This window comes from Aedes aegypti, chromosome 2 (assembly GCF_002204515.2).
Source record: "Aedes aegypti strain LVP_AGWG chromosome 2, AaegL5.0 Primary Assembly, whole genome shotgun sequence".
NCBI lineage: Eukaryota > Metazoa > Arthropoda > Insecta > Diptera > Culicidae > Aedes > Aedes aegypti.
This window is the reverse complement of record NC_035108.1, coordinates 216,462,337-216,475,646: the sequence shown is the minus strand read 5'-3', so window position 1 is coordinate 216,475,646 and position 13,310 is coordinate 216,462,337. Positions and strand designations below refer to the sequence as shown.

General features: G+C 37.1%; 1 protein-coding gene across 1 annotated transcript in view; it reads right to left on the bottom strand.

The window, feature by feature from the left end:
- Positions 1-8,098, bottom strand: part of LOC5578264 — a 59,176-nt gene extending 51,078 nt beyond the window's left edge. The window contains exon 1 of the mRNA XM_021843981.1: positions 7,307-8,098. Within this exon, the coding sequence (XP_021699673.1) occupies positions 7,307-7,337 (31 nt within the window). The 5' untranslated portion in view covers positions 7,338-8,098. The remainder of the gene's footprint in view (positions 1-7,306) is intronic.
- Positions 8,099-13,310: the final 5,212 nt, after the last annotated feature.

Genomic DNA, 13,310 nt, shown 5'->3' with positions numbered 1-13,310 from the left:
TCATTTGAAAAAATCTTCTACATACTCCCTTTAGCTTTAAGTCGCATGACCGGTATAGCCATAACAAAATAGAGTTGTTCTTTGCTTCAGTCAGAATAGACCATGTGCACTTAGTCCATCAAAAAATCGTTCTATTAGAGGTTTCAATTATGTTTTCCTTGCTTATCACTTCACATTATATTGTTTGCAAGTAACCCTAAGATGTGTGCAAATATCGAACAAAAATGTTCACGAATTTAAAAATTGCAAAAAATTGCGAATTAAAAAATTGTGTCATTTGGTCCACTCTGACTTAACGCCGACTATATAAGAACCGACTGAAGTTGCGATTTTTCAAACAGAGGTATTTATATCAAAACTTGAAAAGTGTCGTACATCGATTGATCATCTGATTGAATATCTGTACGTCAACTTTTTTTTTTAATTTCTATATTTATTAACCCTGGCTAGTTCATCATTCATGCACATGTCGGACAAAATCTCAAATGCGTCCCAAATTGCTTTTAAATGATAACTTACTAATTTACTTCGATTTTCGATATCATCCCGTTGAAAATAAACGTCAAAATGAAAATTAGATTTCTAATGAAATTTTCCCATATTAAGATTATTTAACCAATTAAATAAAAGACTTGTATTGTATAGAATTTGTTTGTGAATCTAAGCATAAGCATAAGCATTGATGACCGTACAATTCGTAGTTGCTACTCCGTGATAGACCAGAATAATCGAAGTTGCACAAGGAACCAAGAGATGTAGCTTGAGAATAGCTTTCCATCTTCAATGTACACTTTCGAGAACTCCAAACATTATAAAGTCAATAACGGCGCAGGCCACGTGCTTACGGTCATCGAGGGAATGTGTGATTATCAGTGTGACATCCATTGTTACTAGAGACCGAGATCACCTCTGCATCTCCATGATTGTCGCATGGAGGATTTTTTAGTGGGGAGGGTTCAAAAGCTACATAATCAGGATTCACCTTGTAACGACCATAGGATTAATTTATTTTTAGTTCAATGTTTTTCGTATGCTTCAAAACATTTGTCCATATAGTTAAGTTAAATATATTGATCCAGTCTAAGATAAACACTTCTTTCCTCTGCATGAACATTCATTCGAGTTCACGAGTAGCATCCTCCAAACCACATGTTAAATGAGTTCCGTCTGAAGCCAATTCGCACATGTTATGTGCCGCCCAAAAAGCAACAGCGATAGCGCTCTAGCCAAATTTGCCGCGCGTGCTTCTGAGCATTGACCCCCTAAGAAATGCATTCAAGGGATATTGAACTTACCCGAATGGTTCGCCTCTCTTTAGGTCGGAGATAGAGACGAGCCGTTTTGACGAAAGCCTTTCGGTGAAGAACAACCCCCTCCCCCTGACCTTGAATGTTTCGCGAGCATAGGAACGAGGAAATCTCAGATATTTCTCTCGGGAAATATTTCAGATTAGATAGCGATAGATGCATCTCGCGACATATCTGAGGATTATCTGATTTTGACCGATCACTTCGTTCTGGCTAGTGGAAGAGGCAGGAGTAATCTATTTAAGTTGTTGCGCCGTGACGTGTATTTGAAGGTGATTGTTGAAATTAACATGCTTTGTCTTTAGGTGATGTTAATAAGTCTTTCCCTCTAGTTAGTTGCTATCAATTGGCAGTTAGTGCAAAGTTAGTGCAGAGAAGGAGATTTATGTGCGAGTCAATTTGTGCAGGTAATAAGGTTTAAAATATGTGTGCTAATCCGTTTGTCGAACGACACCACGTGTTCCCAATTAGGTTGTGGCCGTCTTGTATACCATACACGTCACACCATTCCGTCCAGACCCCACCGTCAGCTACGAGGTTTATCCCGGTGGTACGGAAACCGGAAGGGGGCTTGCGCACGTTATTCGCGCCCCAGGCGAAGGTAGCAGGACCCAGCATTCATCAGGAATTGCGCCAACGTGAAGAGGAGTTCACCGCCGGCGTCGCGTCGGCCGTCCCCGTCGCATTAGCCCACAACCAGAGAGAGAGAGAGAGTCGGAGAGCGTCACCACCAGCACCCATCGACGCTAGTTTCGCCCAGCGGCGCGTTCACTGTCGAATGAACGGCCGTCTGCGGTACCCGTAAGACCCTCCGAGAGTTGACCAAACCGTGAGTAGAAATCATGCATGATTAGAGATAAGTCCATGCGCATGGCTCTGTTTTGACCCGCTACCGTAGCCTATGAGTCGGTAGCGTGGCTATTCGATTTTTTAACGTGGCTACCCTTAGCTCCCGCGCTTGCGCTGCTAGTCACTACGAGCACGCACACACGCACACCATTCGAATGAACATCTGCACATGAACACTCAATCCAAGTGACGACGATAGAAAGATAGAAGGGAAAGCAGAGAGTAGGCCTATGCTAGTGTAATGAAGATGCGAAGAGAGGGAGAATAAAATGAATTTATGTTATGCTGTTTATATGTTGTAGAGTAATGTGGGAAGAATAAATGTAGGCGAAATTTATAGTAAAATTTATGTGGCTTAGTGTCGAATAGTGAAGAGTCGTCAATAAATGTTTGCGTAAAGATTTTGCATGTTAATTCGGTCGTAGTTATTTGTATTTAATTTATTTTACTTTACTGGGGCGGTTCCCCGAAACAACCGTTGATGCTCCCTATTTTCCCACGTGTTAGATCGATGATTAGTCAGGTCGGCCAGTGATGAGAACTTAGCGAGTTAGTTTTGCGTTGTCGTTTCGTTCTTATGTTTCTCGTAAATTGAAATCCCGTCCTTTTCCCTTTTAATTGTTCTTCCCAAAGTTGGACGTCAGCCGACTCGTAAATATCTCTGAGCGGGAGTAATTAGACCCAATCCCTGGGGTCTCTATGGCCGGGCAAGCCCTAAACTGGTAGGTGGTCTCCGAAAGGAGTGGCGCGTAAGCCACCTTACTTTAAACCCCGAAACGCGCAGGCTGGCGTGTTACAACTTTAGTAAGTGATGCGACCCATGCTGCCTTAGTTCAAATAGTCACCTAAAGACAACGTGTTCTTAAAGTAAGTCTACAGTTTTAGTGTCTAACCATTCAAACGATTTCTCTAATGACAAATATTGAATAAAAGAAAAGGTATGTGTATTTGAACAGTTTGTAAACTATAACGAAAATTTTTGTCACACCTACAGTGATAAACCATTCATATTTTGTTAAGAAAATTACATTAAAGTGAACATTCTATCGTTATTATAATTGAAATGTGTTTCATAATATAATATACATTAAACAAGAAAGCATGAAACGAGCTCACCAAATTGATCATTTATCCTTGACTAAGCAGTCATAAGCTACTTTATCAGCATACTTGATATACATACATAAAAAAATACTCCGGCAACGCGAAAACCGAACTCGCCTGCTTGGGCCTCCAAAAGCACTGCCCAGCCTGTATTGTATAGAATTTTATTTTAATATAAAAACTTGTTTTGAAACAAGAGCAGGAAACAGGATTTCATAATTCAGAAATAGGTAAATTATTATACAAGATGAGAATAAAATTTTCATCTCTAGGGGCAAAGTGGGGCAAGAAAAACTATTGTACGTTTGAAAATATGGATCATTTGCTTTTAATAGTGGGTAATTCAGTTTCTCGAAACTTTTCACATAAAATGGACAAAGTTTTTGGAAATAACTCAAAATTTTAAAGGAAGTTTTTTAAAAACTTTTTTTGTTACTAGCAACACCCTACTAAAATCGTTGTAAACATTAAATAGCAGTTGAGAAGGCTTAAGACTTTGTTTACAAATTAAGCCTAGTGAGCTCAAATCGCTTTTGATTTCGCTGAAATACAGCTGTTTCAAATTTAATAGATAAGCTATACTGCTCATAAAGACATAACTGTCACCAGTGGCGTACCCAGAAAATCGCTCAGGGGTAGGTTTTCAATTTTTTTCTCTATGCAAATTATATGGCAAGATTTGCAGAAAGTAATCAAGAAAGGTTTTGCAGATTTACGAAACAAAAATTTTGAAAATAAAATTCCTCAATTGGACCCTGGCTCTAAACCCTTTTGGAAATTATCTAAAATCTTGAAAAAACCTCAGAAGCCAATACCGGCATTGAAAGAGGAAAACAAATTATTACTAACTAATTGCGATAAAGCTCAAAAACTTGCTATGCAGTTTGAAAGCGCGCACAATTTTAATTTAGGACTTGCTAGTCCAATTGAAATTCAAGTTTCTCAGGACTTCGAAAATATTCTCAATCAATAGAACGTTTTCGAAAATGTCTGGGAAACTGATTTGGAAGAGGTGAGTACTATTATTAAAAAAAATCAAAAATATGAAAGCTCCTGGCGATGATGGAATTTTCTACATTCTCATCAAGAAACTTCCAGAAAGTAGCTTATCATTTTTAGTTGATAATTCAACAAATGTTTTCAATTAGCATATTTTCCTGACAAATGGAAAAATGCTAAGGTTGTTCCAATTTTTAAACCAGACAAAAATCCAGCAGAAGCTTCTAGCTATCGTCCAATCAGTTTGCTTTTCTCCATCAGTAAACTTTTTGAAAAGGTTATTTTGAACAGAATGATGGCCCACATCAACGAAAATTCAATTTTTGCCAATGAACAGTTCGGTTTCCGCCATGGACATTCGACCACTCATCAACTCTTACGTGTAACAAATTTGATCTGTTCCAACAAATCTGAAGGCTATTCTACTGGTCTTGCTCTTCTAGACATAGAAAAGGCATTCGACAGTGTTTGGATGAAGGTTTGATCGTAAAATTGAAAAACTTTAATTTTCCAACATACATTGTTAGAATAATTCAAAGTTATCTGTCAACTCGTACACTTCAGGTTAATTATCAGAACTCCAGATCTGAAAGACTTCCTGTAAAAGCTGGTGTTCCTCAAGGCAGCATTTTGGGACCAATATTATACAATATTTTCACATCTGACTTACCTGAGTGACCTCAGGAATGTCAAAAATCTTTGTTTGCGGATGACACCTCTCCGCCAAAGGACGAAGCCTGCGTGTCATCTGTAGTCGATTGCAAAAAAGTTTGGATATTTTTTCTTCATACTTGCAAAAATGGAAGATTGCTCCTAATGCTTCCAAAACTCAACTAATAATATTCCCACATAATCCAAAAGCTCTTTATTTGAAACCTTCAAGTAGACATGTTGTCACGCTGAGAGGGGTTCCAATAAATTGGTCAGATGAAGTTAAGTATCTAGGGCTCATGCTAGATAGGAATTTAACTTTCAAAAATCACATTGAGGGCATTCAAGCCAAATGTAACAAATATGTGAAATGTCTCTATCCACTTATTAATAGAAAATCAAAACTTTGTCTTAAGAACAAGCTTTTGATATTCAAACAAATTTTCAGGCTAGCCATGATGTATGCTGTACCAATATGAACTAGCTGTTGTAATACCAGGAAGAAAGCTCTGCAGAGAATTCAAAATAAAATTTTGAAAATGATTCTGAAGCTTCCTTCCTTGTATAGTACCAATGAGTTACATAGAATATCCAATGTTGAAACATTAGAACAAATGTCAAATAAAATAATCAATTTTAGGCAAAAATCGTTACAATCTTCTATTTCCACGATTAATGCGTTATATGTTTAGGTTAAGTAAATTCAAAGCGTTTTTTTTTTCTCTTATAAGCAGGTGAAATCAACTCACCTGTAGAAAATCTGAACTGCTACGGCAAATGAAATGTAATATGTTGTTAACAAAATGTTAATAAAATCTTAGATTTGTTTTACCAAATTAGGATGATAGTGTTGCCTAATAACACAGAACACCTAGATATAAGAAATAATGAATGTAATGTTTGAAATGATACTAACAAAGAAATTAAAAAAAAATGCGAGTATGTTATGAAAAAGTAAAGCAATTTGGTGCAGCCGTCTTTGAGTTATGAGCATTTATGTTTCTGGTACCACCCTGGAAAAAAAGATCTTGAAAACTCTAAAAACCTCACATCGTAATTTTCAGATTTCTCCAAGAATACTGAACCGATTTGTATGATTTTTGCAGAGTAACTCCTTATTACCTGGTATTGTATAGTGCACATTTTACTTTTTTGATGAATTAACCAAAAACAAAATGGCCACCAAAGACATTTTATATGGAAAATGTCGGTCCCCCAAGGAACATCGGAATATCTTCAAAATCAGATCACCAATGATTAATATCGACACGGCTTCTTAAGTTAGAAGAGTTTTTTTTAGATCTTTTAAAAATATGGTGCAAAAATATCGAGAAACAAAAGAGTTATCGTGATTCGAATATTTTTTTTGGTGTTAAAGAATGAAGCTGCCGGTAGAGGGGTTAAAGGCGGTGCAGCCGAGAATTTTTCATGTTTCCTGTGGTTTCATGCCAAAATTTTCGGCTCTGGGGTAAACCCCCTTAAACACTGATGCGACAAAAAAGGTGCCGATTCGAGAATGAATATGGGACAGTAATTCTTTTATGGAAATTTAAATCAGTAAAATTTTGTTGACTTTTCCACAACTATAATGTTGCCAGTTTTGACCAGCCATGCGCAACTGTGCAACGGCTTTTCTTCCCATTTGAAGGAAGACGGGTAGTTACTCATTATCTCAGGGATGGGATTCGATCCCAGGTCCTCGACGTGAGAGGCGTGAGAAAAGCGCGAACGTAAGTAAAAATCTGGATGCTGCGAACTGAATCCCTTTTTATTTTCAAGCAAATCTTGAAACATGTTTCTTGTGAAGAAGGGTTTGTCATATTGCACCCTCAAACGTCACTTTTAATTATCTGTTTATTCAATTGCGCTCTTTGATCTCTTTCTGGTGAGCTTGAATCTGTTTTGTCTGTTCTGTTCTGTCTTTCTCAAAGTATGTTTGTAATTTTTGTTTGATATTTTTCATATTTAATAAACCCAGACCATCTTAATGTACATATTGCAGGTATAACAGGAACTTGTTTGAAACGTGCATCCAAACTTTAAAAAATCCAAACCTTTTCATAACAATGATCGTTGCTATTATCATAGACGTATAAAACATCAACATTTTCCGTGATATGCAACCATTGTTTTGAAAATAAATTAAAATTATGAGACAATATTAAAACAAATCGAACATTGTCTTCGCATTTACAAAAACATAGTACAATGAGCTCTTCAATTGATGTATTATAGCAAAAATAATCACAGTAATATGTTAAAAGATATGGAAAAAAATGAAGTTCAAGGACATATGTAAAAATAAAGTTTACCCATTCCACTTCACATTTCTTCCACCAATCAATTCCCTCTAGCATTCTCAAGCGATTAAACGAATAATATGTTGCATCACTTACATCCCACTAAACCGGCATATCCTCGCCGCATTGTGTCTTTTTACTGACTTTCCCCGTCTGACAGCCGGAAAATCTGGTGGGGTTTTCTCACACTACGCGTAGCTTTCCACACTTGCACTTCGTTTGGTAACGCTCTGAATCTACAATCTTCACTTTTCACACTTTATACCGGGAGATCAGCACTCAGTTGCGGATGCGGATGCGGATGCAAGGTTTACAAATCCCGTGTAGAGCAGCGAAGAAAGAAAAGGAAACCCCAGGGAAGCCAGAATCGCGCCGCAAATCTTTATACAATAAAGCACTTAAAATTCCATAAATCTAATTTTGATATCTTCCCTATGCTCTATCTTCCATTGGTTTCGGGTAGCATTCACCGCGCACTGGCAGCAGCTTTACTTGTAACAAGTGTTCCCGCAGTGCCTTTGTGGAAGCTCACTTTTATGTATGTTATGCTGTCTTTTCCGGATTGAGATTTCCTCCGTTTTTTAACAAAAAAAAAAAAAGATTTTCCACTTCTGTTTGTTCAACACAGTTTCAGCTTTTCATTTTCAGAGGTAACCGGCACGATTACTGGTGCTGCTCTTCTTTGATTTCGAGTTACTTTCGCGTGGGAGCTGATTCAAAAAAAAAACGAGCGTCAGAAAAGGGTTGTTGATCAGCCAAATTCACTTCTCGAGATTAAATTTTCTTCTATGTGACTAGATTTGGCGGTTACTCTTTCATTCTTGTTTTCAACCCGCGTTAGATGTTGACTATTTGGATGGTAAGCTCCAACTGGGAGGCATATCCGTCTGGCGATTTGGTTTTGATTTTTTATTTCTCTTGGCTAGATTGGTTTCGAAAGAATGTTTGGCTTTGATGAGGATGCGTGTCCGATGAGGCTCACATATTCTGGTTTTGCTTTGAAGCCGTGAGGTCTTCACGCACAGGTGATGGACTTATGGAGTTGGAAGATCAAACCACTTATTTATCACCCAATCGTTGGCGACACGGAAATAGTGTGGTTTACCACTGAAAATGAATCTATTTAATTAATTTAAAAATTATGTTATATTTTGCAGCTTATCTATTTATGTTTGAGTACTGTTGGTATAAAAATAGTATGTACAGTAGACTGGCCCTTAAGTAAAAAAGTTGTGAAACTCAACGGGCACCCCCTAGATATGTGTCTTAGGGTAAGAAAAAAACTCTCAAAATTTCAACTGATTTGGTTACTCCCCCAGCTGGCGCATTCAATTCAAAGTTTGTATGGAATATTCGTTTCAAATATATTGAAAATTTATCCTCTGTCCAGTGCCGTAGCGTACGGTTGGCCAGGTTGGCACCCGCCAAGGGCGCCAGTCTTTAGGGGGCGCCGAAATGCGTGACATACCTGGTTAAATTTTGTAAGATGCATATTTAATAAGGTCGCTTCTCAAAAAACATCCAAATTTAAAAATCAAAATATAGTTAGTCACAGCAAGAAAAGCGCAGCTATTCAGCAAGTGCATAATGGGGGTCGCGGGTTCAAACCCCGCCGGTCGAGGGACTTTTTTCGGGTTGGAAATTTCCTCGAATTATCACTAAATTTTTTGAAACAAAATGTATTGAAAGCTTTCCAGAAGATGCTGAAAAATTAGTTGAATAATTTAAATCTCCTGTGTGAAATTTCAGACTTATCAAAATGAACAATTTAAAACTGTCTAATTCTTCTTCTTGGCATTAACGTCCCCACTGGGACAGAGCCTGCTTCTCAGCTTAGTGTTCTTATAAGCACTTCCACAGTTATTAACTGAGAGCTTTCTATGCCAAAGTTGCCATTTTCGCATTCGTATATCGTGTGGCAGGTACGATTATACTCTATGCCCAGGGAAGTCAAGGAAATTTCCATTACGAAAAGATCCTGGACCGACCGGGAATTGAACCCAGACACCTTCAGCATGGCTTTGCTTTGTAGCCGCGGACTCTAACCTCTCGGCTAAGGAAGGACCCAAACTGTCTAATGCTATCAATGATTTGTAGATTACTTTACCCAAAAATCATTATCCAGAAAACACTAAGTTTAGTGATCACCAATTAGATGTTAAGGGGAAGTAGCTTAGATAGTGAACTCACTATCACAACTTTGAATGTACAAATCTTCAAAAATAAGCTACAAACAAAAGTGTTGTGTGTTTGTGTGCACTAGCTCAAAATAAGATAATTTGGATCTACCTGGATTTCTTCCATTAAATGCGTTTTGAATCGGCGACTTGGGTAGGTATTGGCCATATTTGGATACTGAGATGATCCGCATCAAAACACTGAATTATTAGTAATATTATCACATAAATCTAATTTCTACTAGAAAATCTTGGTCAAAATTTCCAAATAGTTATACCCAATATGTTTCTAAAATAATTTTAAGCAGGATTCTATGTCAATTCAATGCGGTATCATTACGTGACTTTAGACTGTTTCCTCACTTGACAAATAGAATCTTCATAGAATCTTTTTGAAGATTCTGATTCAACATATAGGAAAATTCTCACAATTAGATAATTATTTAACATTGAAAAATTATTTCACACCGAATGATATAACCTTTCACTTGCAAAATTTTAAACGTAACTTTAGCAATAATTTCAATTGCGCCAAATAATACTCTCACTTATTAATATTTATTTGATCCATAAAAAAAAGAAAAATAAACGAAAACAAAGTTTTAATAACATTTCAAAGAAGCTTCTATTGAATCATAATAAAATTTTGAAATAAATTCCATGCTGCCATTATTGCGTAAAGGTTTCAATAAGAAGAATTCTAGCAAAATTGATTTTCAAGAGGATGTTAATCTCTCTGAAAATGTTCTGTAAAATAAAATTTCAACACATGTATGTTTTTTGACCTACATGTTCTTCAAATTGTTTCTTGACGAAATTATTCAAAAAAAAAAAGTTTTTTGAAGGAAAGTATTCATTAAAATTATTTGCAGTCTTTCTCGCATTTTTTGATTACCCAGATATGGCTTATTAATTCAATTGAATTAATAAATTGAAAATCTAAATAATTGTCTAGCTTTTTTTTTAATTTGAATATGCATATAAAATTAAATAAAAATGTTCGGTAGCACTCAGTAGCTTCTGCAGATTCATCTCTGGTCTTATTAACAGGAAATTTTTAAGACAATTTAATAACCTCCGGACTATCAAATAGTCCTCCTAAGAATAAAATTTTATATATAATGTATGACTTTTAAAAGATTTTTATCTTATAATTCAATGTTCCTATTCAAAGCTTGAATAAATTGCTTTATCATTATCCTTGAGAATTTTTATAAACAATTTTAACAGAAGTCTCGTTAGAATTTCGAAAAAACAAAATTAATGTATCTTTAGTATAATGACAAAAAATACTGATTTTTAAGGGGGCGCTCAAATGTCGGTACGCCAAGGGCGCTATGAGGCTACGCTACGGCTCTGCCTATGTCACTGTTTCGTTCCGTATACTAGTTTATCGTGTTCGATTGAACCCAGAATTACGAATTCACAAGTTGATACCCTAATGAACATAGTTGCAAAAGGTTGTACCTGGATTTAAACTCATTTTCATTAACCTTTCAGTTGTTGAAAGTTTGGGCTTTGATCAGCACTCCCGTACAATCACATTTATGCATGTACTTTGTACCGCAGCTCGCCCAGCGTCATAGGTGGCTATAATGCGCTTAGTGGCTACCCCCCCAGCTAACTTAAAGAAATACTAAGCAATAATGCAAATCTATTTCAGATAGTTAAAACAGCAATTTCTCAATTTTAATCATCATACAACCTTCTACAATATTGTTCGATATGGTATCAAGTAGTGTTTTTGACATTCTGGGTTCAATTGAACGCGATCAACAGTTTCCCTGACCCAAACAGGAGATGATGTGCTGTTTCCCATATGCGCCAGCTCATGGAACGACCAAATGAGCCGAAATTTTCAGGAAGTCTTTCTCTAACCCTAAGGAATAATCCTGAGGGGTGCCCCGTAGAATAAAACATCTTTATTTTTCTCGCATACTGAGCTGGGCCAGTCTAATGTACAGAGAAAAGCTATTCACATTTTAAAAAGCTAAGTAATTATCAGCAGAGCATGAGCATGAATGACCGCTTGCAGTTGCTACTCCGTTATTGCAAGAACAACTGTACTTACACAGGGAATCAACAGACGCTGCTCAAGATAAGTAGCATCCTTAGACGCTTTTCGCGCCAAACCATATTTCGAACTAGCAGCGCCCTCTCAGATTTCAATCAAAATTTTGGGATATTTGACGCCACTTTATGGATATTTATGCCACTTTGCATATTAATTTTTTTTTTTTCTAAAATTCATCTAGAGTATCTGACGGGGTTGGTGGTTCAATGGCTACCCTTCTGCTTCATAAGCAGAAGTTCATGGGTTCAATCGCAGGCCCGTCCCTTTTCTCGTACTTTCTAGTTGTATATTTAACATACTTCTATCTTCCATTCTTAATATATCACAGTTGGTCTATCACAGTTCACACGCATTTGCTAAAATCCGAGACGGACAAAAAAAAGTTTCCCTACGCTTCCATTCTTACATCATTAGGTATAGCATGCCTTTCATTACGCCTGATACATAGGCAGTCTGCTAACCAAACAGCAAGCCTCTCTGCCATCCCGACTAGAGGCTTGTAACAGAAATATAATAAAATTTTATCAGAATATGATTTGCATATCATATTATGATATAATTTTGTTAGGCTCCGTCATCCATAGAACATAATAAAACAGAAATATAACATAATGTGTTTTATTTCCCTTTAAGATATTTTTTAACAACTTTATAACAAAATAAATAGATAGTTATGCATTTCAATAATGTACAATATTATCGTATATCGAACAGTATTATAATTTTGATACTTTGTATTAAACATTATAACTTGGTTTGATATGTTTTTGATAGAATTAAAACACATTTTGTTATGTTTATGTTACTATTCATACACTTTTTGTTATAATTTTAGTTATTTTAACAACATCCTGCATCAAGTTTGTGACAACCTATGATCGAAAAAAACTTATAACATAATAACATATGCTGATATAATTTTATTATGTACCCTTAGTCGGGATAAGTTTACCACCCTTACATCTTCCCGCATGAACTTGCGTAGATGCAGGAGTATACTCAAATCCTCCCCCTTCCCCTCATTGGTCTGTATTCTGACGTGGCAGGCGCCATTGTTGCCTAAAAATAGAGAACATCACCAGCACGTATACACTGAGGGTGTCTTCTAGTTTTGAGCAGTCATCTGGTTGGTTCCTTGAGTAAGTGTGTAACGCTAATGTTGTGCACACAACGTACAGCAGTTTAAGTGCTACTCCCGGGTTAGAGAGACTGCTGACGCTCACAGGTTCGGCTATGAGACTCTGCCATCTCATATAGCAAGCACTCATACTCAATCCGTTATGCTACCTGAATTCGAGATTTCAAAAAATTTCGAATGGAGCCATAAATTACGTAACGCGAGTGTAGCAATCTGCTCCTTTCTTTAGAACTAGTACTAAAAAATGCAGTCGATTGTATTTTCTGTTGGGATTCCCATGGAATCTCCCAGCGGATCAGTAAAAAGTCGTTACAAGTGCAGCTAATAGCAGGAAGGTTCTGCAGGAGTTTTGTCCTCGCCAACAATATTTCGCCAATTCACTCGGTCCATGACCGCCTCTCTCCATCCTCGACTGCGACCTGGTCGATCCAGCTGGCTCACTGCGCCAATGTCTTCTTGTTCCTATCTGATTCGAAGCGAACACCATTTTTACAGGGCTGTTGTCCAGCATTCTTGCAACATGCCTTACCCAGCGTATCCTTCCCGGTTTGGCCACCTTCGGGTAGTTCCCGGCAGGATTCGAACGAGATCTTCACGCAGTTTTGCATAACGTCCATCGTTGCTTTAATCAATCTTGTGAGCTTCCCGAAAAAGCTGTTCTCGTCCATGATCTTCCATAGCTCTACGGTCAATACTGTATTGACCTGGTAC